Raw genomic sequence first — 27200 nt, forward strand, 5'->3', positions numbered from 1 at the left:
AGCTCTCCAGGTACCCTATGGCCTTTTCTCCTGTTCCCACACATGACACTCTGTCTGTTGTTTACATGGTTTTTCATTTCATTTCCTGGAATTCACTCCCGATTCCTGCTCTTGGAGTCACTGGTTTACTTTAGTTATTGTTTAGTTATTTTTCAGTCACTTCCAACTCTTCCTTCATGACCCCATTTGGGCTTTTCTTGGCAAAGATACTGGAGTGGTTTGCCATTTCCTTGTCTAGCACATTTTACTCATCTTTGTACATGAAACTTTCTCTACAATCCATCTCTCAACCCCACCCTACCCACTTTTGCAGTTCCCTTCTCCATGTTGCAATGCACCTGTTTTGTATGTGTGTTACATATACATATTTATATGATATCTATTTTGTATGTTCATCATACATACATGTGATATATATGTATATATGAATATATATTGTCTCTCATGTTAGAATGTAATTGTTTTGAAGGCAGGGACTGTTTTTCTGTTGCCCTTGTATCCTAGAATACATTACCTAGTATAGTGCCTGGCACAAAGAAAGTATTTAATAAATATTTACTGATTGATCAGTAAGGAAACTGAGATTCACAGAGAGCAAGTGATTGCCCAGGATCCTACAGTTGATATCAGAACCCTGATTTTTAATGAGTAGTGCAAATTCGTATTCCTATTTTATAGATGAGATTATGGAAGCCTAGAGAATTGAACTGCCTTGTTCATGACCTCATAGCAAGTAAGTGTCAGAATCAGGATTTGAACCAGATCATCTGATTCCAAGTATAAACCCAGAAATGGAAAGACCTGTGCTTTAGTCTTGGCTCTGTCATTTAATGCCTATAAGATATTGAACAAATCATTTAATTTGTCTGGCTCTCAAGCACCTTACTTACAAAAGTAGGTTAATAATAATGGCCCTTCACTGCCCTATAGAGTTTTTTCTAAATATAAAATGGGATGATAAATGGGAAAGTGCTTTGTGGTGCTGTAAAAATATGAGATGGATTTAGAATGTCAGTTAGAAGTCATCTAGTCCATACTATACTTCTTTTGTTGTTTGTGAAGTGTGTGTGTGTGTGTGTGTGTGTGTGTGTGTGTGTGTGCGTGCGTGTTTTGCCCATCTAGGTTATGTGTACATGGATATATGAGTTTGTCTATATGCAGCTTAGAGGGAGGTATGGATAAATATCTCTGAAATATCATGCACCTCTCTCCAAGGGAGATTTGGGTTCTTGATTGGAGAGAAGCAGAAGAAAAGGGTCACAAAGGTAACCCCTCTGCTCTCCTCAGAGGGTATACCAGTCTAGAATTCTGTCTATACCTCTCATCAAACATCTCTGATTCAAGGAAATGATTTATTATTCGTTTCAGGCTGTTCTTCTGGTTGCTGTTCCTTAAGGGGGAAGTATTGAAAATTATGTGGACTCAGTGACCCATAGTTTCCAGTTTTACTTGTAAATAAGTGTGGGGAAGACTCTGTTGAAGGTGTCCCCCAATCTGTAGTTTTTGTATTACTTGTATACCTTACTACCATCATGTAACTCCTATCTGTTAGCCCTCACATAACAGCAGTTGGGGGAGGATGGCCCTCTCATTTTGTCAACTTAGAGCTATCCAAATTGTCTTTGTCTCATTATGAAAATTGTTAATAAAAACTGGTTCCATCTTGAATCTCTCTGATCTCCAGGGATCTGCCCTTCAATGTGTTACTTCCTTGATGTATTTTTAAATAAACTCCTTTTTTGTTCGCTTTATCCCAAGTTTTGCCCAAGTTAATCAGGGTCAAAGCCTGAACAAAGAATTTTTCTTTTAACAGGGGTCCTCCAAACTTATATCCAAAAGGCTTAACTCCCTTCCCTCCCTGCCATTATAAAAAAATGAATGACAAATCAATTCATTTATACAAGCAGATAGCAAACAAAAATCAGAGAAATTACTCAAATTAGATTATGTCAGATAATACACAAAGTGAATGAACTTTCCCTCTAGCTCAACAGACAGAAAGAGAGGGAGAGTCCCCTAGTTTCACCCAAATGGAGAAATTCACCAAACTATCTGGGAAGAAAATCTGGCAATTGTGGAATCACCAGTTCTACAAATCTTGAATCCTAGGTTCCCCAGGAGATTGATTGTAGAGAATTAGAGCTCTATTTAAAAGAAATTATCTGTTGTTTGTTTAACTCAGAGAAAAAGCCTTGCTCCCTTTTCTGTGGTTCAGATTCTACAGGCTCACAAAGAGATCACATTTAAACTTCATAGGGCTCTTGTTAAGAAAAATAGATTTATAACGTGTTTAAATTCCCCAAAAGATAAACTCCCTATTTATGCATATATAAGATCCATATTTATTCCATAAATTCCACTTAAAATGTTTTAGCACCAACTTAGACATATATATTTTTTAAATTTTGATGATAGTGGGGAGATGATTGCTTGGGAGATAATGTGGTATAAGTCAAGTATTCTACCTCTGACCCAAGATGTCCCAGAGATGAGAAATTTACTTTCATTGCTCTAGGTAATCCTTTAAGACTACTAGTTAACAGAGATTTTTGAAGTCTTTCCCCCAAAATGATTTCTTTCCTTATTAACTAGATTATTTAAACATGCATTGATATAATTGCTGGATTGGAATGGGGGGTGTATTGTTACACTAAAAAACAAAACAATTCAAAGGGACTCTAGATGACCTGACTTTTCTATGATTATTGTACATAGAGTGAAAGACCATGTTATGTGTGCCTGATTTATAACATGAAATCTCTCCTCATGACATTTCTTCCATCACCTTACTCTAGCTTTCCCTAGTGTCTGAGGAAGAAGAGACAATATAATAATATCTAGATATTTACCTTTTTGACTTTGAAGTTCAAGGATTTTTTGAATACGGAAAAGTGTAATGTTCTAAAATCCCCCCCAAGCTCCTAAAATAATGTTAACTTAATTTTCTTTAGAGTGGTCTTTCCCAATATGCTTTTGTTAGCCCCTAAATTGTTGAAATCATACCTAGAATATTGGAGTTTCTTTGACAGCTACTAAGAAGGAATCTAGCTCATGGCATAGGAACATCTAGTATTGTAGCCCACAGGAAGTCTTCTGCTCATTTTCATTCGTTGATGAAGTATTCGAAATGACTGGATCCTGAATTCCTTGTAACCCGGAGCCTCACACTACTAAGAACGTTTGAAGTTCATTTGCTTTCTTCAAAACCTCTCTATTGCATGGAACCTAAAGAAGGGAGAACTAGAGGAAGGGAAAGATGAAAACGGGCACAAGGGGAGGGAAAGGAAGCAAAAATTTCAGTTCAACTCAATTCACTGTACATTCATTAAGTGTTCCATTACATGCGGAATATTGTATTAAGTCCTAGTTAAGTTACAATGGCTTAATCCTTCACAAAGTTTATAGAGTAATAAAAGGACATCACATTTTTTTTTCAAAATAACTGTAATATAAATTAATGATGAGTAATGAAAGGTATAAAGTGCTATATAAGGTCTAAGGGATCATCAAAGAACCCATGTAAGAGGTAGCATTTGAGTTGGGATTTATAGGACAGATAGAAATTCAACAAGCAAAAAGAAGGGAACATATTTCAGTCATAGAGAACAATGTGACCAAACTTATGGAGCTGGGAAAGTGCAGGGCATATTCTGACACTAGTAAATAGCTGTCCACCTGGAGCATAAAGTACTAGAGAGAAAACAATAAGAAATGATATCAAATAAGTGGAATGGCACCAATTTGTAGAGGGCTTTAAATTCCAAACTAAGGGAGTTGAAATTAATAGGCAATGGAGAGTCATTGGAGGGATGACATCATTAGCTTCTGTGACATGAAGAAAATTAAGATGGGAAGAGAACAGGAGTGGGAAAATGTTTGGTTTAGAAGTTAATAGAAGTTAAAGGAAACACAGTTAAATACTCCCCCCAAAATACTGCTAAGCAGTTGAATAGTTGATCTTTCTGATGGTTGAAGGTATATTTTCCGTAAGACTGAAAATTTGGAGCTCTATTTTTCTAGGCTTTCACTTGCTACCGCCATTGGATTCCTTGTTATAGTGGTGATGAATTAAATAGTATGCTGGTTTCATTGGCCCACAGAGGTCAACTGATATCTTGCAGGTGGGCAGAAAAGAGAAATTGGTTAACATTTTTCATAGAATTTTCAATGACACCAAGAGCTGAAAAGCATGAATTCACATGGTCTGATTACAAAACAATGAGACTGTGCATATAAATCACTGTCATTGCTTTATGTTCATACTTTATACATGATTAAATTCAACAAATCTTTATTGAATTAAGAAGCATTTAAGTGCTTACTATATAGAAAGCACTGTGCTAAGGCCTTGGAATAAAATTAGAAAAGCAAGAGAGACTCTGCTTTCAAGGAGTCCATATTCTAATGGGGGAGACATCACATAAGGCATGTTTTTAGCTGCAAGTCAGATGAAGTGTCTTAATAATTCTTAGGATGCACTAGCAAAAAACAGATGGTAATGTATATTCTTTAATGCAATTTCCATTGATAAATAATATTCTTTCTTTTAAAAAAAATTCAGAACCATTTGGAAATGTCAAGTAATTTGATGTCAAGAACTTTCTTTTTCTAGGTCTTAAGTAGCTGCCGAGGTGAGAGCTACTCTCATTGCAAAAGCCATGTTGTTAGGCCATGTTTGCACAAAGTTTGTCTCCCTAGACAATGACTGCAAGCAACCTGGCTTAAAAGCAGAGGATCACGTTGCTAATCATGCGTCTCTTGGTCTTGGAGTCCTGGGCTATCTCCACCAGTTTGAGAGGAAGTACCATTCAAGGTGGTGATGGTGGTCTGCCTAATCTAGCATATAACATCTTCCATATCTTTTTTAGGGCACTCAGTCTAGTTTGCCTGATTGTATGCAGGTAACAATTTGTTGGCAGTTGTTATTGGTGGTGATGGGGTTGGGCATCTATTATGAACAAAACACTGTAGTAGGCACTGGAATGGACAGCAAGCTGAATGAGACATCAGTTATTCCTGCACTAAAGGGGATTATAATCCAACAATGAAGATAAATATGTACCTATTAGAACAATAATCATTAATATAACCAGACAGAATTTCTTTTATAACTTTAAACAGTTTTTTCTAATAGTATTGTTATACTTAAGAGTCATTAGTTCACTCTCTTAATTTCACAAATGAGGAATAGTTATTTTAAATAACTTTCTTAAAGTCACACAACTAACAGAACTAGAATTTGAACCCAGGGAAAATCTAATACTCTTTTCACTGTCTCATGCTGTCTTCTATTTATTATCTAGTTTAGGACCTTGACTATGGGCAGTGTATGAGAAAAAAAAGTGTTAATTCTGTCTTACAAGATGAGGAAACTGAGGTTCAGAGAGAGTAAGTGACTTAGATAGCCAAGGTCATAGACCTAGTAAATAATAGTGAAGGAATTCAGATACAGATCCTCTGATTCTAAAGCTAGTGTTCATTTTCTACACTATAATAATGCAATATTATTAGTGTAATAAGAGAAATCTTTAGGCTTTATGTGTGTTTAGGGTGGTCTGGAAAGATTTCATGAAATAGATAGCATTTGAGATTTGCTTTGTCAATAAGCAGAGAACTGGAAGAGAACATTCTGGATAGAGGGAATTTCAGGTTGAGTCAGGTAGAGACAGTATAAGGAACACCATGGAGGCAGAAAAGCATGAAACAGAATCACAGAACCACAGAAATTTAGAGTTAAAAGGGTATCAGTGACTGCCTAGTTTTACCCATGTCCAAAAGAAATTCCAACTCTATGTCCTAGAATGATCAATTATCCAGCTTGGTTAAAACAATGGGAAATAAACATGGAATGGTAAATTTGGGATGAGTTATAGAGATTTCATATATCTGTCTTCCCCCAAAAAGAGCAAAAATGTCAGAAAACAAGATTCTCATTGCACCAGGTAGGGATTTGGGCTCATGATTTCATTCATGAACCAAAAATACAAAGAAGAAAATGGTTCTTGTGGAAAAAAACAACACATCATCTTTATCTTTTATGATCCTGTTCCTTAAATTATCTGGTTGAGATAATTCATAAGCTCTATGTACAGGATAGCATGAAGATGTTTGGTTGCCTGATAAACTAAACCAGTTTGAGTTTAAACATGAGGCTTCTCTGAAGGGGAGTGAAAAGGGTTGGTTGATACACTGCAGTTGCACCTGGCAAAGTTATTTTATAGTAATCTATAAAGCCATTTGTATTCCTTTCAAGATCCTGGTTTCAGGGTGATAACTGAACAGACATAAAGTTTTATTGCTTTAATAGCATATAAACCTGATACTATATTCTACACATCCAATGCCTCTGATATATATATATATATATATGTGTGTGTATATATATATGGAGGTGATACTTTTTGATGTGGCATAGCAAAGGGGCTACAGAATTCACTTCATTGCCAGGATGAAGTGTTCAATCTCACCTCTGAAGCAGATTGGCTGTGACCCTAAGCATATCACTTAACTAGTCAGTGCCCAATAGTGTCAAATAAAAATGGATGCATATTAACAGAAAAATTACACATTAATATTATCTGTATGATATATTATTTTATTCATTTAAAAACTTTTCGTAATTATATTTTATTCTGATTCTGGTCACACTGAAGACCTTTACTGGCTTCAAGTTTGACAGCTCTGCATCTAGTCAACTCTTTACTATTACAAGGTACAGAGAAGATTTTGACATGAATTAATAGAATTTCTTCATCAGAGAATATTCCTTTACCAGTGATATGACAGATCTAGTCTCTATTTCTTACTGTTGATGCAACAAATATTGATGGGAAAAACCATATAAATTCTATCTGGAACAAACACATTTATTCTCATATTTAAATATGCAGCCTAAACAGTTTCTAAGTTTCAGTTTCACCCTACCAACTGCCTGATGGACATTTCCATGTGGACATCCTTTTAGGATTTTGAATTCAAAATTTTCATGATAGAACTTAAGTATTTCCTCTCTAAATCCAACACTCCTTTAAACTTCCCCATTTCTTTTGGTGGTAGTGTCATCCTTCCAATTACCTAGGTTTGCAACATTGTGTCGTCTTTTACTCTTCCCACTATTTCAGTCCCATATTCAGTCATCAGCCAAATATTATCACTGTACCTCTATGGCATCTCTAACATCTCTCATTTTCTTTGTGCTCACAGAGAGCGTTGTTGTCACCTTTTGTTTTAACTATTGCATTACATTCTGAATTGATCTCTCAACTTTCAGGATCTCCTGTCTCCAGACTCTTCACAGATGCCAAATTGATATTTCTTTTTTTTCTTCTAAAATTAATTTGCTTAAAACTTAAATACTAAAACTTGAATACACAATGAGAAAAAAAAAGATGTATTGCAGACTTAAATACTAACATTTAAATACACAATAAGGAAAGAAAAAATAGCATTGCCATGGGTACAGAAGAAGGTGAGAGACAGCAATAAATTTCCACATCAAGAAAGCCTATATAATAAATACTACACATTGTGTTGAGAGATGTTTTCTTTGATTCCTCATAAATTTTCTTTTGCTCTTTGCTTAGCACTTTTTACTTTGTTCTTTTTTACCCCTTTCTTTCCCCACCCCTTCTCCAAGAAGGCTACGATTAAGCATGGATACATACATACATACATACATACATACGTACATACGTATACACACACATGTAATGGCAATTTAAATGGGAAGATCTTTCCCATTCATTAATAGGCCCATGTGATATGCTTCAGTCACATGGATGCCTAAGTCACACGAATTTGAGTTACATGGAGCCTGTGGTGGGAGGAGTTTGCTGAAGAGGTAGAACAGAAAGGGTGGAACAGGAAGAGGTAGAGCTAGAGCAGAGTTGAGAGAAAATTTGTTCAGAGTAGTCAGAACTGAAGATGCAGGTAAGCAGGCAGCTGGCTAGTGAGAGTAAAAAAGCTTGTTTATGGTTGTGTTTAAGGGAGCCTGCTTGTGATTTGTTTAATGGATCTGGTTTGTGGGAAGTCTAGCGGCAGGAAAGTTTGGGAATGGTGTTGTTCTTTGCATTGTTATTGCGGATAGATTTTTGTTACCATGACAGATTTGGCTTTCTGGAGTCTGAATAAATATTTTGGTTCTGTCTTCCATGGGGAGAGTCTGTTGTATTTTGTGATTCAGAATTGTGCTGGGATATTCATGGTTGTTGTAGGCACTTTGAATATCGCATTGGTGCTACAATACACAAAACACAGAAACATATAACACATCTACATATATATATATTTGCACATACATGTACTTAGATATCTATAATCAGACTCATATATAGATATATACATTCATATACATCTATATAATACTGCACTATACTTGTTTGTTCTCTGTTTCAGCTTCCTTCATAAGTCCAAGTCCTTTCATATTTATCTAAGTCCACCAACTCATCATTTCCTATGCCTCAACAGTATTTCAACCTTATACTATCTAGCTGTTTTAAATAGTCTGAAACAATATTGATTAATATGACCCAGATACAGTGTAGTTTCTCTATTTTTCTCTTTTGATTAAATCTGTTTTAGCTTTAACTTTGTCTGAGATCGTGATTATTACCCCTGCTTTTTCCCTAATAAATTATATTCCTGACTTTTTATTTTATGTTTGTGTGTGTCTCATTTCCTCCTGACTCCTCTGCTTCTACCTATTACCTTGCTCTCCTATTACCCTCTATCCAAAGATCCCTCCCTTATTCTCTCCCTCACCTTTTCCCCTTACCCACTTTATCCCATTCCCATTAATCTAGACACACTTCTATATCTTCCTTTATCCTATTCTCTCATCCTTTTATTTCTTTTATAAATTTAGACTTTTATTCCCTTCTGAATGTATATTTTGTTCTCCCAGACCTAATGTGAGTAGAGTTCCTCTAAAAATCCTCCTTTTATTCTCTACTCCCTCTATACCCCCTTAGCCTTTTATTTCTTTCTGAATTTAGAAGTCTTTTATACCCTTCTAGACATATGTGCATCGTTCCCTTTTTAACCCATTCCCAATGAGAACAGAGTTCCAGAACTACCAGTCCTCCTCCTCCATCTAACTTCTCTCTGTCAGTTTTTTCCTCTTGCACCTCATTTGTATAAGATAATTCCTCTTTTTAACTTTTCCTAAATAGTTTTACTTTTTAGAATCACATCATACTCAGGTCAACCCCAATCTTTCTTTCAAACTTCCCAATTACTGATGACAATCTTAGACATACATTTTACATTTCCTCATATAAAAGGTAAACTGTCTGTCCTTATTGAGTCCCTTGTATTTTGTCTTTGATGTATACCTTACATTACTCCTGGATATTGTATGTCAAATTTTCTATTAAGTTCAGGTTTTTTTGCAACAAAATCCTGAAAGCCTCATAATTCTTTTTTTTCCCATTCAGGATTATGCTTAGCTTTGATGGGCATAATATTTTCACCCACAACACCAGTTCTTTTGCTCTTTGTTATAAAGTGTTCCAAGGCCTGAGGTCTTTTAGTGTCACCACTGCTAGGTCTTGTGTGATTCTGTTTGTGACTCTATCACATTTGCTCATAATATTTTCTCCTTCAGATGGGGGTTTCAGAATTTGATTATGTTCATCCTCATATGATCTGTTTCAGATGGTGATCAGTGAATTTTTTCTATTTCTACGTCCCCTCTTTGTTCTAACATTTTAGGATAATTTTCTTTAATTATTTCTTGTATTTTTGAATCAAGATTTTTTTTTGGTCATAGTTTTCAGGTAGTTCAATTATTCTTGTGTTTGTTTTCTTCTTGATCTATTTTCCAGGTCAGTTGCTTCTATTATGAAATGTTTCACATTCTCTTCTATTTTTTCATTCTTTATATTTCATTTTATTATTTCTTCATGTCCTATAACTTTGCTTGCTTCCTCTTGCCCAATTCTAATTTTCAAGGAGTTGTTTTCTTCCTTAAAATTCTAGATCTCTTTTTCCAGTTGGTTGACTTTCTTTTCATAATCTTATTTTTTCTGGATTATTCTTATTTTTTTAAATTCCTCAATCTCTCTCACTTGATTTTTTAAGTTTTTCAAAAAATTCTTTTATGAAGTCTTTGAGCAGGTGACCATTTCACTTTACTCCTTGGGATAAAAGAAGCTTTTTTTGCTTCAGTATCTTCCTCCATAGAGGAACTTGTTCTTCTCTATTCCCATAGTACCTTTCTATATTTGAGTTCTTTGTCCTTTGACTCATCAATTTAAAAAATTTGTAGCAGCTTATTATTGTAATCATCTCTAGTCCTGGGGCATGGGTGTCTCTGGCCTCAGATCCTTCTTCAGTTCTCTCTTCTGGCCTGAAACCAAAACCAAGAACTCCACCCTTCTGTAAGTGCCCACAGCTAGCAGCATCCCTCTCCCATCGTTTCTGCACTCATTGGGGTATGCTGGTTCCTTCTCACTATGGGCCACATCTTGGGAGCACAGCTGGGCCTGGTATTGCTTATCAGCAAAGGTTCCTTCAATCTTCCCCTGCTCAGAGGACCAACTCACCACACTGTTAAAGAGAAGAAAATTCCTGTGGCTAGGGCCAAGGCTACTTCCCAAGCCAGCTAGCCCCAAGCTTGACTCTTCCTGTTTCAGCAGAACTAGACCAGAGGATTTTAGATCTGACAGGGACCAAACCTCAGTTCTTCAGATCTCTGTTTTTCGTCCTAGGAGGACCACTGTTCTGTCCCAATTCTTGTTTATTTTTATCCCTCTACTTCACCCTGAAGTACTATTTAATCCTGTTTGTTCATGAAATCTGGAGTGCTTAGAATTTTCTGATCTACTCTACCATCTTTCCAGAATCCTCTCCACAATTGGTATTTCTAAAATACAAATCTGGCCATATCCCTATCTGACTCAAACATCTCTGATATTATCTATTGACTTTTGGAATAAATACAATATACTTAGCCTTACCTTTAAAACCTTCTACAATCTGGTCCTGTTTTATGATTGTGATTCATAAGCTATGTTCTAATCAAATTGGCCTTTAGGTTGCTCCTGATATCTCACATTTTGTATCTTATTCTGCCTTTCTCCAAGTGGTCCTCCAGGCTTAGAATGTACTTCCTTCTCATTTCTGACTCAGAGCATCTCTAAGTTGCCCTTTAATGAACAGTTTATGGCCTACACAAGACCTGTATTTATTTCTTCTGCTCCCTAGTCATTAGCACTCTCTATTTAAATTAATTCCTATTATTTTGTGTTTCTTTACTTTGTACATGTTATATTCTTCCAGAAGATTGTCAGCTTCTTGAGGGTAGAGAATATTTTATTTTCGTCTTTGTATTCCCAGAACATATCAAAGTCCCTTGTACATATTAGATAATTAATATTTGTTGAATTAATGAAGATGGAGATAGTAAGATCATAATTGTTGCTGACTTCAATGTGCTTCTTTATGACAGACAAATTTTGCACAAGCTCTGCTCTTGACTCTCAATACTTTTCATTTGGGCTATTACAGTAATCTCCTAATTGGTGGCTCTGTTCCCACTTTCATTCCTTTACAACCTTGCTATTTCCTGCTGTCAAGGTGATGTTCTTAAAGTATGAGAATGTGTTTTTAATCATCTAACTGTCACTCTTCTATTCGAAAATATTTAGTAGCTTCCTATTGCCTCTAGAATAAAACATAATACTCATTGTGGCACTTCAAGTCCATCAAAAAGAAATTCCATCTTCCTTTCTGGTCTGAATTCTTAATATCCTTCATGTGCTCTTTATTCCAGTCAAGTCAGATAAGCATGCAAATGACAGAGAAATGTTCAAATAGATTTCTCAAATTTAAGAAGTGCTTTCTCATGCAAAGAAAAGAGATTTATATGACAAAACTAATTGTCCCAGTTGATATCTTTGATATGTTTTTTGGGGAAAGGTAGAAAACTGCTGCTTCCTATGCAAAATGTTCCATCCCCTACAACCATGCTTTTCATATATGGTTCCCTATGTTTGGAACATATTGCTTCCTCTTCTTCTTTTACCTTTCTCAATCTGACCATTTGTTAGGACTCTCACTTGAAATTACTTTGTACGTCTTTATCTATATTTTGTATTTGCTTATGCTTTTGCATTCTGTTCCCACCCCTACTCTCATCTTCCACCTGTGGAATGTAAATTATTTCAGGGTCAATATTGTTTCAATATGTTGTCTTTGTATCCTAAACATCTGGCACATTGCTTTCCACATTGTAGGCACTTAATAAATGTTTGTTGGATTGAAGGAATTGACTTGAATATGCTAAAAAAAAAAATTTCCTATATAATCTCATTTTTCTTGTTCCTTCATGGAAAGAATAAGTCCAGATCACTTAACAGACATGCCAATTGAAGCATGACAGGTTTAAGTGATTTGTCAAAGATTCTAAGTCAATCAGCGGTATGACAGACTGGCATTCCCTTGGTACAAACACTTCTCTGAGTTGTACTTAAGCAATTTAAGCAGCATCCTTGTTTCTTCCACTAAACTCTTGGCTAATATGTTTTTAAAAATGGTAGGCATTCTGCCAACTCATTGTATATTGCTTTGCCAAGGAAAACTATATATTTTTATGTTCTTATCATCTGCAAAGGTTTTGGAAGCCGTTTAGCAGCTGGGATGTAGTCACTGTTTTACAGAAACTTATTGCTGGGTATGGCAGCAACCTTGCAACAGCTGAAAAACATAGCTGCTGATTGGCAGAGAATTGTTCTAACCCAGATTAGCAGATAATTTATAGTTTTCTACTATCTATATCCATAAAATCTTCCATTGGCATGATTGATTAGGAAGTGACTATATTAAGAATGAAAAACAGCATGGTATATTAATATTAACTGTCATATATATCCTGAAAATACGCCTATTTCTCTGTTGGATGGATAATTTATGCATCAATTACTGTATAATTGATATTGACAGATACAGTTACTCTAGTGTGGAATCAATAGCCTGTGACTGGTTAGTGCCAGCTTTATATGGTAGTATGTGCATGTTCTCCCCACTCTCCACCCCCCAAGCCATAGGGACAATCACTTTCTAGGATAATTTACATAGCTAAAGTGATGTCTTAGATGCATTGAAAAGAAATCTAAAACTCATCCTCCACATAATGATCACATTCCCTCCCATTCCCATTGCTCTATCAGTCAGTACTTCTCTTTCACATAGCTTCAACCCCTCTCTTCATTAGCTCCTTCCATTCACCCAATAAACAAACTGTCTACTCTGTCTTTAAAAAGTAAATGAATAAATCTTTTCTTTTATAACTGTGCTTCTACCTCAAAACTATCAATCTCTTTTGCCTTTTATTGACAGCCAAACTCTGAAAGAATTCATATTTGCTTCTTCCACTTCTATATGATCTGTTTACTACTGAACTCTAGTAATCTGGCTGTTACCACAACTCTCCTAAGTCATCAATGATCTTATCACCAAAAATAGTGGTTCCTCCCCACTAAAAAAAATATCCTTCTTTGCCTTTGGCAGCATCTGATATGATCTTTCTTTTTTGAAGACAACTTCAGTACGAAATTTTAAATTTAGAATTTGGTAGTTATAAATAATTATATAAATTTAGTCAATTAACAATCAAATCCATGTCTAAGCTACTGCACACTTACATTGAAACATGGACTTTAAAAATGTTTAGGGTCTTCTTTACTATAAGGAAATAACTAATGATACTAAATTATCTTGTATATTTAACATCAGAAATTAACCATCATATTACTGATTTTATTAACTTTTATGACACAATTATAATTGAACATTGCAACAGAAACAACAGCAAATAGTGAGTATATTAAGACAATTGTATTCTACTCATTTACTATTGCATACAACAGCCAGAATTACAATGAGGAATAATCACTCGCCCTAAGAGGTTTAATATTGAATATCACCGCTGAAATGATACTTTGTTGCAATGATGTCTATTTTTCTTGAGATGGATGAGAATTTTCTACCTGATCCATATCTTTTATCTCTTCTGTTTCTTTTCTTTTAAGTGATAATTTTTCCAACAATGATGAAAGAAAACTATTCTCTGAGTATTTCCCTTAAATTCAATTATTAAACTACCTTTCTCATATGGTCTACTATAAATTGGCATGTCTTCAATCAAAACACATTTTATTTACGTTTGACAATCTAACCTGGGTGAGAGAAGATTGCTACAGATCTATTTTCAAGAACTGATACTGCTTTCTGAAAGCCATCCAGTGCTTCAAGCAACTAGGTGTCCATACACAGTAAAAGTCCCCTATCTCAGGGGCAGCTAGATGGTGCAGTGGATAGAACATTGGCCCTGGAATCAGGAGGATCTGAGTTCAGATCTGATACTTATTAGCTATGTGACCCTGGGCAAGTTATTTAACCCTGATTGCCTTTCACACACACACAAAAGTCCCTCATCTCATTGCGTAAATAAAGCATTGTCTTCATCCAAAATAATTATATCTTCAGGCTCTAATCCTGTCCCTTAAGAGAAGAATAATGTTAAATTCTTTTGCATATTGAACATTAGAAACTTTGATCATCATTTATTATGTGCCTACTACGTACCAGACATTATGCCAAGTGCTGAGAATACAAAAAGAGGCAAAAAAGCATCCCTACCCTCCAGTAACTCACAATCTAATAGGAAAGATAATAAGCAAATAAATATGCACAAACAAGTTATATATATGATAAACAGGAAATCATTAGAAGAGGGAAAACACTAGAATTAAATGAGGTTGAGAAAGGCTTCCTGTAGTAAAAGAGAAATTAACTTGGGACTTAAAGGATATCAGAGAAGCTGGAAGGCAAAAATGAGGCATAAATTCCAGGCTTGGGGACTGCCAAAGAAAATGCCCAGAGTCATAAGATGGAGCATCTTATTCATGGATCAGCAAGGAGATAAGTATCACTGGATTAAAGAGTAGATGACAAGAAGTAAGGTGCAAGAAGGCTAGAGATGTGGGGGTGAGTGGGGTGAGGGTTGGTTGTGAAGAACTTTTTTTTAATATAATCCTGGAGGAAGGTTACAGGGAACCACTTGAATCTATTGAATCACAGAGTGACCTGGTCAGATCTACACTTTAGGAAAATCACTTTGGTGGCTGAATGGAGGATAGATTGAAGAGGAAAAGACCTGAGGCAGGCAATATGCCTGCACTAGAATGGTAGTAGTGTCAGAGAAGAGAACATCTTTATTTGAAAGATGTTGCAAAGGTGGAAAAAATAGTATCTTAAAAATATAAACTGGAGAACACCCTCATTAAATCTCTTTTCTTTTGCATCAGGAAGCACTTCATAAACTTGAGAAATCTATATGAATATTTCTTCTTTATTTTGATGATTGAGTTTTATTTCAAGACAAGTGTCTTATATATACACAAATGTGGGTATTTGTCATAAATGAACACAGGATTATGCTGGTAAACATTTTACAGCATGGTTGGGAGAGGGAGGAGATTGTAAGTACATTTACTCTCAAGTTTAATATGAATTATTAACACTTAAGAGGTGGTAAACTGTAGGGGAGAGAGTGGAAGAAAGGAAAGGATGAGTTCTTCACATAGGCTTCTTGCCTACAAACCTAATCGTTCCTCCCATGTCTTCTTTACTGGCTCTTCCTCTATTTCCAGTCCCTTAAACACAAATTTCTTCAAGCTTTTGTTCTAAGGTCTTTTCTCCTCTCTTCTATCATTTTTATTTCCCATATAAACTATTCAATAGCCTCTGAATTGCTATTATAATCTGTTTGCCTTCCAAGTCAACCCCCATACTACTATCTGATATGATGACCATGTTATTTCTCTATATTTTGTTTTAGGATTACAACCAGAGTGTTTCTAAGAGGAAAGATAGTAGGAAAGATTATCTTTTAGGGCAATCTTTAAAATAACTATCTGGTGATTTGTTGCAAAGATTCATGTGACGGGAAAATAAATCTATGAGGACTTCTTTTCTTCCTTCTGTGTTATTAAGACAGATCAGTAATGACCATATGTAATAGTAATTTCAACGGGAACATCTTTCCCATTCATTAATAGGCCCATGTGACCTACCTGGATCATATGGAAGCCTGAGTCACATGAATCTGAGTCACATGGAGCCTGTGGTGGGAGGCATTTGCCAAACGAATGAAAGAGGAAGAGGTGGAGTGGGAGCAGAGCTGAGAGGAAATTGGTCAGAGCCTAGTCAGAGCTAGGAAGAATGCAGGCAAACAGGCAACTGGCTAGTGTGAGTGAAAGAGCATGTTTGTGACTTTGTTTAAGGGAGTTGGTTTGTGGGACTCCTAGCAGGGGGAAAGCTTGGGGCTGGTGTTGTTCTCTACATGGTTATTATGTATAGATTTTTGTTTCTATGATGGATTTGGCTTTCTGGTATCTAAATAAAGGTTTTGGTTCTGTCTTCCATGTGGAGAATCTGTTGTGTTTTGTGATTCGGAATTGTGCCAAGATATTCATGACCACTGTAGCTGTTGTGAATATCGCATTGGCACTACACCACAATGATAGGTTTACTTTTCTGTCATTTAGTGCCCATCTTTCTCTTGCCAGTGGAGGATAAGTTCATAGAATTTAGAGCTAAAAGAAATCTATTCCAGCACTCTTATTTTATAAAAGAAAAAAAAAACAGGCCTATGAAGGTTTAGTGACTTGCCCCATGTTACTTGTCCTGGGTAAGTAAATAAATCAGAATTCAAACCCAGGTCCTCTGATTCTAAATCCAGTGCACTTTCCATTACTTTGTTAAAGGTTGGGACAGGGATGATGGAATGAAATGGTCCCAAAGGTGTTTCTCTTAACATTTCAAAAATGTGCTATTATAATTTTGGTGTGTATTATCTATTCCTTTTTCCCAAGACCAGGGCAAATAGCTTGATAAGAAAGTGGGAATTGATTATTTTAAAATATCTGAACTTGCCCATTAAGTTAATTTAACTAACCAATGTTTTCATAAGAGATATGTGCATTTCAATTTTTTTAAGATCAAATTATCAAATGCTATTGACTACTGCTCCATTTCCTTTGGGGAATACAAAGGAATTTGACACGAGGACCCTATCTATCTCAATGATTTCTATACTCTTATAAGAGTAAATCATTGTGTAAACAACAATACTCACAATAACATTGTAAGCAACAATGGCTTAAAAGCTCAAACTTTCTATTCAACAACATGGAACACCAGAATATCAGACCTAGAATGGTATGAGGAGAATGCATGGTGAGGAACACCAATAGCTCTGCTATGTTCCTGAATAAGTTACAGGTGGCAGATAACTTATCTAATTCAAGCCATTTATTTTATACTTGTGTCAGAGGCACCCTCCTCACATTCAAAAAAAAAATGACACACTTTGAGAAACTTCACTTCTTTGGCTTATTGCTCTCACCTAGATCTGAATGATTCAGTATCTGACATCAAGGGTAATCTCTGCCTTTCCCTGAAAATCACACTGACTGATAAAGCAGAACAATTCTATTACACTTGAATGGATACAGGGCACATATTTGAGCCCCAGGAAAGGACATATGAATATCTGCATACAAATAAAGAACTGATAAATAGATGCATGCATTGGATGGTTTTATATATATATATATATGTATGCATATATATGTGTGTATGTATATATGCATATGTATGTATATATACACATATACATATTTGTGTTTTGTAGTAGCCATATCCAGGGTGGGGGGGAGGGAAGAAAAAAAGGAAAAAAATTGCATGAAAACTTTATTATATATTTAAATGGAATAGAAAGTAATACGTAATAGATTTGTAGTTTCATGTGCAATCATCCTTTTTTGTATTGTTATGGAGATGCTTGTTTTATTCCACAAATTAAAAATAAAATAAGTAAAAATATGAAAGAGAAAGCAACAGTACTCATTAGTGGGGGACTCTTCCCTTAGAGATGTGTTTTATCTTCCTGCTTATCCTGGGTAAGGCTCTATAGGCAGGCTGGCTGGGTTTACTCTTTCACAATGGAGTTTCTTTTCATAGCTCTTTTGTATGAATGAGCAACACTCCTCACATCAAACCACTCTCAACAGGTGTCCTCATTTGCTGCTCCCTGTCATCTGTTTCTTTGCTTCCTGTGCCCTCTTTTTCTCCCAGCAGATGGTATCTGTAGCATTTGTTTCTCTATTTTCTTCTCAGTATGGCTTGGAAAGGACCTGAGAAGACATCTGGTCCAACTCCATTATTTTAATAGGTGAGAAAACTAAGGTTGAAAGAGGTTAAATGACTTTTCCAAGATCATCCATGTTTCCAAGGTCATTCATCTCATACAAACGAGATTCTCTGATATCAAATGTAGTACTTTCCACAGTTTCGTGATGCCTTTTTGCTCCCTGCAACTATTCACAATTCACCATTTTGCTATTCTTTTCAGGTTTTAACACAATTTATTTTATTTCCCAGGCAAACAACTTTTAATAACTGGTCTATCAAGAAAGAGCACCTTGGTGAGAGAGAAACAGTGAAGCTTACTCTCCTCACTTTTGGCTTGAGGGAATTACATGCACATTCAATTTGATACGAAAATCTATCTTACACTATAGCAAAGTGGGGGAAAAGGGGATAAGTGAGGTGGGAGGGATGATAGAAGACAGAACAAATGGGAGGAGGGAGTAATTAGAAGTAAACACTTGGGGAGGGACAAGGTCAAAAGAGAGAATAGAATAAATGGGGGGCAGGATAGGATGGAGGGAAATATAGTCTTTTACAACATGACTATTATGGAAGTCTTTTGCATAACTACATATGTATAGCCTATATTGAATTGCTTGTCTTCTCAGTGGGGATGAGTGGGGAGGGAAGAAGGAAGAGAAGTTGGAACTCAAAGATTTAGGAACGAATGTTGAGAATTGTTTTTGCATGCAACTGGGAAATAAGAAATACAGGTAATGGGGTATAGAAATCTATCTTGTAAATCTATCTTGTCCTACAAGAAAAGAGAGAAGATTGGGATATGGGAAGGGAGGGGTGTGACAGAAGGGAGGGCAAATTGGGCTAAGGGGTAATCAGAATGCACTCTGTCTTGGGGTGGGTAGAGAGAAGAGATGGGGAGAAAATTTGGAACTCAAAATTTTGTGGAAATAAATGTTGAAAACTAAAAATTAATTAATTAATTAAAAAAGTCAAATAAAAAAGAAAGAGCTCCTTGGGTATGATTCTGTCTCAAAATCACATCTCCAAAACACAGTGCCCATATTGCTTGAAAGCCTTTGTTTGCTTACTGGTCCACTTAGCCCCAGACCTCATATAAGTTTCAGAGGCTGCTGGAAGAAACTGCTGCCTCTTGTGCCTTGCAGTAGTTCTTTTCTTTTCAATTCAAAGAACAATAGATTTCAAGCTAGATTCCACAATGGCTCCTCATGTCTTGCTCCTATTTGAATCTTTTCTTCCTCTTGTTAGCAGGATTTTTACTGAGTCAGTCTCTAACCTCACTCTCTAAGAATAATGCTTGCATTGCAGTGGATAAAGCACCAGTGCAGGAGTCAGGAGGACCTGAGTTCAAATCTCACCTCAGACACTTGACACTCACTAGCTGTGTGACCTTGGGCAAGTCACTTAACCCCAACTGTCTCATCCTGGGTCATCTCCAGTCATTCTGATGAATATCTGGTCACTGGATTCAGATAGCTCTGGAGGAGAAGTGAGGCTGGTGACCTGCACAGCCCTCCCTCACTCAAAACAAAGTCAAGTGCAAGTCATACCACTATTTCTCTGATGGCATGGTCTTCTTCGGCAATGAAGGAAGAACACACAATGCTTGAAGCAGGCCAGTAATCAAGTAATTTCATTAATCAATTTCAGAGTGAGGGAGTGTTCTCTTAGCTGAGGTAAAAGCACAGGCTATATACTTAAATTCCAACTGAGGAAGGAGTGTTGTGCAGAGGTGGATTACAAACAATCATTTAGTGACTTCCCATGAGAAACCTGTAAGTCTCACAATGCAATAATTCTGGAGTCAAACCTTTTGGGGTTGTGACTACCTCCCCTAAAGTACAGAACCAGAGTTCTGTGATGGGAATAGGTTCTACAATCTTTGATTTGCTTCACTTAGGGTCCAATGACTGTGAGAGTTATCAGAGTTTTGATTTATCAGATTAAACTGCATTTTCAGCTCTTACTCCTAAGCCAAAGAGACAGCTCTTGAGAAAATCAAATTATTAGTATATTCATCACCCATATCATATTGATTAATATGAAAACTATAAATTCCTTTCTCACCCTATATACATGGATAATGTATCACCTGCTTAAGTTAGTGCTTCCCTACTGGCTCTAGTTGGCTAGGGGCACACTATACACTCCATGATTTTACCTCTACTTACATTTCCTCTGGGTAACTCGTAGGGTTATTCAATTAGCTATAGGGATACTTACCAAAACAGTTAGGCAAAATAGGAGGGAGTCATGGAGCTCACTTCTTTTGGAGAAAGATCACAATACCCTCTAAACAAAGGTGTGAAATTTGAGGTCTGGAGAATTGATGTTATCTAGTGACATATCAGGAACTAGTTCTCCTGTCTCCTGTCTCCCAATCCAAGTTGCGTTTGTCCTGTGTTTTTGAAGAGAACCATGACATCAGGGAAATGATGACATGAGTTGCAGTTGACTGATTTGAGTGAGAGAGGGCTGAGCAAGGTCACCAGCCTCTCTTTCTCCTCCAGAGCCATCTGGGACCAGTGGTCGGATATTCATCAGGATGACTAGAGAAGGTCCAGGATACAATGGGAGACCCTGGCCCTTTCAGGTTAAGTCCTTTTCAGGTACTTACTTAGAGTGAGGTAACACCCATTAGTGAATAGGCTTCTTTAAGAAGTGAGTCAAGGGATGGCTCCTTTAATTAGAAAAAAGGGAAAAAAAATCAAAGTTGGAGGGGAAGACCCTCAGGGTTGCTGTTCCAAAGAGAAACAGTTACCATTGACATTCTCTCTAAGCCAAGAGATCCCCAAAATGAGTGGAGCTTGGGCAGGGACCTATAGTGGTCCAATCTGTGGCTTCAGAGTGAACTGGGTTTAAGGTTTTGTGAAAGAAGAAAGAAAGAAAAAAAGAAAAAAAGAAAAAAAGGAAGGGAGGAAGGAAAGAAGAAAAGAAAACTAGCCAGTAAACCCCAAGTTAACTGGGCAGCTTCTGACCATCAAAATTTACCTTCCTTTGGAGAAGAGAAGGAGAGGGAGAGAATGAGCTGAGTTACCCAGCTAGCCACTACTCTGCTCTACAACACTGTCTCAAACAAAGTAATTTTTATTGTCATTCAGAGAATACTCTACCCAGTTCAGAAGTCATAGAAATAATGGGTACTGTATTTGATACTTGTACTAGACAGAATATTTGACAGGAAATATAAGGGGAAGGTATACTGAGTATTACAAATTAAAAATTTTCCAATCAGAGCAGAAATGTGAAAGAAATTCCAACTAACTAGCATTCCACATTTATTAGGAAAAAAATTCACCTGCTCCCTATTGATGCAAACCCTTATCCTGTCTTCCCAGTTATCACATACTCACTCAATATCAAATAACAGCAGGAGGTACCAGTTACTCAGTATTGTATCCTCCACTCGATCACCTTAATGGAATTTTGGATCCAGAAGACTATTAAAATCAACGTACAAATAATGATCCAATATCTAATAAAATACTTCTAGGATCACAATTTTGACTCATAAAAAGCATCTCTAAAATTATTGTGACTTAATACCATGAGTCATTTTCTCCTTTCTACTTGATACTGTAAATGACCTAAATGGATTTCCTCAAGGTAATAATTAACTTACTGAACAATTCATCAAATAGTAGCCTCTTTCAACATTACAGAATATTCACCAAAACTTTATTTTTACTACTTGTTCTTTTCTTTTTTTGCTCTTCTGTCATTTTTCAGTTGTGTCCAACTCTTTATGACCCCATTTGGGGTCTCTTGGCAAAGATACTGGAATGGTTTGCCATTTCCTTCTTCAGCTCATTTAGTACAATGTATTCTTACTGAAAATAATAGCTTTGGATGTCTTTTCAGATTCACAGAGGTGGAGCTAGAACACACAGAAGAAAACCCCACCAAGATAAACATCCTGATATATTGTGTAAATCCAAGAGTATAAATGAGGCTCTTATGTGATTTTTATTCATATTTCTGAAGATTTCAGGCTTTAGAAATCTGCAGATTGCAATGGATCTCAAAGGTCTCTACTTCGTGGCATTTATCCTGATGTTAGGGTTCTCCAGTACACTTGGTGGATTTGTTGGCTTATGTGAGTATATTCTCTCATTTTCTTGCAGTACACTGAGGACAGGAATAGAATTGGGAGGAATTACAAGGAACAAAGCAGCTAGGAAACCAAAACAGGGAAGTTAATCAGGAAGGTGCCATGCTATTTTTTTTAAGTACAACAAGAAAATTAAGGTGGTTCTTAATTTCAAAAGTTGGCTAGGAAAAAGAGGATCTAAAAGACAATCATTTTTAAATGACAAACTTTTCTTCTGAAAAAACTTTCCATCAGTGAAATCAGGGAAAATGATATTAACAAATAATGTATCAATCATTTTAGCATATTATTAGTGAAAGAAGCTTGGAGACTGAATATTTAGATGATGAGAAGATGTGCATAGTCAAAAAATGTGAAATAATAAAGGAATGACTAAAAATGTCTCAGCAAAACACATCAGTGTAAAGTTTCATTTGTTAAGCCTGTGAAAAAGCAACTCAGATTGTTATAGGTTGCTGGGCAGATTAATATCCAAAACAGCATTTTAATATTCTTTAATGCATTGTATGAGAAAAACAAGAGGATAAATAACAGCTCTGTCTAAAAACTTTTAAGATTATTCTATGGCACACTTTTGATACTTGACTTATAAACACTCATTATCGTTAAGGATTTATTTTGTTTCTCTTTAGCCATTTACATTGAAAGAAGATAGTTAAAACAAGCTAGTCTTCTTTTTTAAAGTCTGTTTGATGAAAGAAATGTGTCATCATAATTTGAAGTTAGAATGGTGTTGGATACAAATTTCCCAAAGAAAAAGAAAATACTTTCCAAGAAATTTAACTTAATTTTTTTTTTTGTTTGAATCAGCTCCTGATCAATGTGCTGTCCCAGCCAAAGAAAGAGTAGACTGTGGCTACCCTGAAGTCACTGCAGAACAATGCATTAACAGAGGGTGTTGCTTTGATTCCAGCATCCCTCAAGTACCCTGGTGCTTCAAACCTCTCCAAACAGAAGGTAACTGTTAATGGGAAAATCATTTCTTAAACATTTATCAGATTGGAACCATTATGTTAAGTGCTGAGAATACAAATTTAAAAATCTAGAGAGACCTTGACTTGAAGAAACTCACACTTCAATTAGCAGAGAAAAGCACACAAGGAAGTTTAGCTTCATGGGAGATGATAAGGCCAGGAAGTGCTTAGGACTCAGTAAGCAAAGTGGCAGGGCAGATAATAAAGCGTCATAGACCATGGAGGATAAAAAGAGGCCAAACATTCCCTGACCAATGACTATTGGGACTGTGGTAGTTTATGGATTGAAGTGGACTGGGGATGGGAAGTAGGGCCATCATCAACTTGGTCTAGTGTCCTAAGGATAGGAGAGGGGGCATTATCTATTTAAGTCCCAGTGTGAAAGTATGGATTCTTGGATTTGGAAGGGAAATCAGAGGACTCATTCCTGAGCAAGAATCTATCCTACAGTATTCTTAACAAGTAGTCTTCAAGCCTTCATTTGAAAACCTCCATAAATTGAGGATACACTATAACCTGAGGCATCCCATTTCAATTTTGGGGCCCTCTAATTGGAACATCCTCCTAACTGAGACCCAGACATCAGGGCACTTGAGATGAAGTGTCATACTCTTTCATTAGCTTGATTATATCCCTTATGTTTCATCCTAGGAAGTTTTAGATTAAGCAATGATCTTCCTTTCCTTTTGATAAGTACTTTGTGCTTTAAAAAAAACCTAAGTGACAGGTAGATAGAATATTGCCTTCTTGGATGCTCTGAATTAAAAACAAAAGATTCAGAGATTTCTAAACATGAGCAATACCTTTGTGATCATGTAGACCAATGTTCCCATTTTACAGATATGACAAACTAAAGTTTAAAAAAGTTAAATGACTCATCCAAGGTCAGTCAACCACAGGTAGTGACAAAGTCAGGAATTTATATTTAGATTCTATTTGTACAGTGCTCGTTTCACTGGTAAGTTTTGGAATATCTCACCTCTATTAATCAGATCCCTACTTAATTTCCCTATTATAAAATTGATCTTGAGAAGGGCTTTGATATATATTTAAATGAATACTACAGTTCAACATTTCTTTCTGTAAAAATAAAAATAGCATACATTAACATACTACTTTGTACTTGGGGCAGCTAGGTGGTGCAGTAGATGTTTGACACTCACTAGCTGTGTGACCTTGGGCAAGTCACTTAACCCCAGTTGCCTCATCCTGGGTCATCTCCAGTCATCATGATGAATATCTGGTCATTGGATTCAGATGGCTCTGGAGGAGAAGTGAGGCTGGTGACCTCCCTCACTCAAAACAAAGTCAAGTACAAGTCATGTCATTATTTCTCTGAAGGCATGGTCTTCTTCAGCAATGAAGGATGAACACACTTTATGCTTACAAAATATGACTACATATCTTACTTGAGGCTTGTAACAACTTTGGAAAATAGATCTACAAGTATTACTATTCCATTCTACAGGAAACTGAAGCTCAGAGAAGTTAAGAAATTTGACTAAAAGTTAACTACCTAGTAACTGCTAAATCAGAGATTAAAACTCCACAGCTCTTGGCACTGCACAATATTATCTTTCATAACCTAAAGTGGGTTAGTCATTTTCTCAAGTTGTCCAAACCCTCAGCAAGCTATTGTCATTCCTAGTAATTACTGTACAGAAGAGGTACCTTGGGAATTAGTATATGATAGGGCTCCTTGTAAATATAACCTTATTCTTTCTGGTTCAGCCAAAGGTACTAGGCCATGTTGTCCTGATTTCTAACCAGATGTTGATAGATTACATCATTATTTGGTAGGTCAGGCAAATGACCAACTTTTAACGAATTAATACTCAATTTTTTATCTGTCCCCAACTCTTTCCTATCAAAGTTTCCATTACAGCTAATTCTTGTCTCTTCCAGTCTAAGTAGGGGAACATGATTGGTGGCTAACCAAGCTGTCAAATCAGCAAAGCCTAATGATAAAGGGTAGAACAAAGAATAATTGGAGGAATTGGGGGACAGTCTCTATTTCATTTCTAAGCCCTTCTTGAAGAACCCCTTTGTCTTTTATTCAGTGGACACACTCACGTTTCAGGTCCTAGTCCCATATCTCATCTAAGATTCATCATCCTCATTGTCACCAGCCATATGCCATCTGCTGCCTTGCTTAGTTCTCTTATCTTGCTAAATGAGTGTTCTTAAGATTTCAAAATGGGTTTTATTCCAAGGTAGCAAATGTTATATTTCTCAAATAACATTTGCAGACCAAAAAAAGAAAATTACTACTGTGCTTATCATTAAATATGACTGAAAGTTTGTTTTGGTTCCTGACAAGCTTGAAACCTGGTAAGAAGATAGTGATAACACCACTAATTTTACTTATTCATTTTTTTTTAATTTTTAGAATGCAGATTTTAATGGGAAGATGTCTTCTCCTGGATATCATCAGACAAACCAGTAATCAAGTCTTTGTACTTTGTACATGCTCTCAGATGATTAATGCATTTTCTAATCTAATATCAGATTTTTGATCCAGAGAACTTTAAAAGATCCACATCAAATTTGTGAAGAGTATGTCTTAAAAAATTAAAATGACATGCTTAACATGAAACGAATACAGACAATTATTTATTACTTATAGGACTCCTTTCTTAAAAAGCAACTTCAGTCTTTTACTCAGATTTTCAAAAAGAAGTTGTGGGGATTGTGCAATTGTATTTTTGAATAGACTATTACCACTGAAGGTTGATGGCAAAGACCCAATCTACCTGGTTTTTTCCTTTCTTTTTGGCTCCACTAATTCTTGCTTTCATGTCTGACTGGGCATTTAATATGGACTTTAACCTAGTGAGTGGACTAAAATCCTTTTTGGAGGCATAAAAGAATATAAAAAATAAGCAAATCATAATAATGACATAGGCAGCTATATATCAAAATATTCTGAAGAGAAACCTTTCACATCCATATACTTCACCCGTATGGTTAAGAAAATAGTCATTGACTTAAGAGAACCATTTACAGTAAGTAAGGCTATTAAGAAAGTACATCTAATGCTTTAGTTTTCAAAATGATTAATGACAATATATGTATGCACATATGTATCTTCTTATACAGTATGTATTTTTATATTCATATCTAAAAATATAATATTCAGACAATATCTTATATGTATTATACATAGGGGAGGACAAAAAGAATGGAATGTTCTCCTGAACTAGTAACCTGACTTCATTTTTTCAAAGTTAAGTATCTTTGGAATATTTTTAGATGTCCCTTATAGTGAAAAAATATATAACTACAATTGAATGAATAAGCAGATATTATGTTGTATGTTTATGAAGTCTGAGTAATTTCTTAGGTTTACCCACTTTCCAGCTCCTAAATTTTTATCATTATTATTAGAAATTATTATAATTCAGAGAAATAAAAATATATTATTAAATTATTTTAATTTCAGATATTATTCTTGCTAAGTATTGCTTTTAACAATAAAAAATAAGATTCTAATGTAAAATTCATACTAAATGTATCTCACTTAAATGTGTTTATACACTACTCATAAGAAAAGCTGATATATGTGTATGTTACAAAGTCTTTTATCACTTTTGAATTTTATGACATAAACCTACAATTATGAGGTAAACAATTTTAATTATATCTCAATAAAACTGAACTCATCCTCCATTCCATGAGTTGGGAACCTATGGCAAAACAGGGCAGTGTCAGCCAGGTTGAAATACAGTGAGGATTTTCTGTGCTTTAAGGTTGTTTTGGTGACTGTGAAAGCCTAGGAAGAAGCCTACAAGTTGAGCTCTGGTGACACTACTGCTTGGGTTAGCATTCCGGTTGCTGTGATTCAGTCAAAGGAATGGATCATAGTGTTTCAAGGGGGCATCTATCTGACGCCTTACAGCTCACAGGGCTCACTTTGTCCA

At 35.9% G+C, this 27200-nt stretch overlaps 1 protein-coding gene across 1 annotated transcript; it reads left to right on the top strand.

Moving 5' to 3' along the window:
- The first annotated feature begins 22122 nt into the window (after nt 1–22122).
- Nucleotides 22123–25876, top strand: TFF3 (trefoil factor 3). Its single transcript, XM_072614883.1, has 3 exons — nt 22123–22291; nt 23117–23263; nt 25670–25876. The coding sequence occupies exons 1-3, from the start codon at nt 22210–22212 to the stop codon at nt 25681–25683; spliced, it is 243 nt and encodes an 80-aa protein (XP_072470984.1). The 5' UTR covers nt 22123–22209; the 3' UTR covers nt 25684–25876.
- Nucleotides 25877–27200: the final 1324 nt, after the last annotated feature.

Source organism: Notamacropus eugenii, chromosome 5 (genome assembly GCF_028372415.1).
Source record: "Notamacropus eugenii isolate mMacEug1 chromosome 5, mMacEug1.pri_v2, whole genome shotgun sequence".
In the NCBI taxonomy this organism is placed as follows: domain Eukaryota; kingdom Metazoa; phylum Chordata; class Mammalia; order Diprotodontia; family Macropodidae; genus Notamacropus; species Notamacropus eugenii.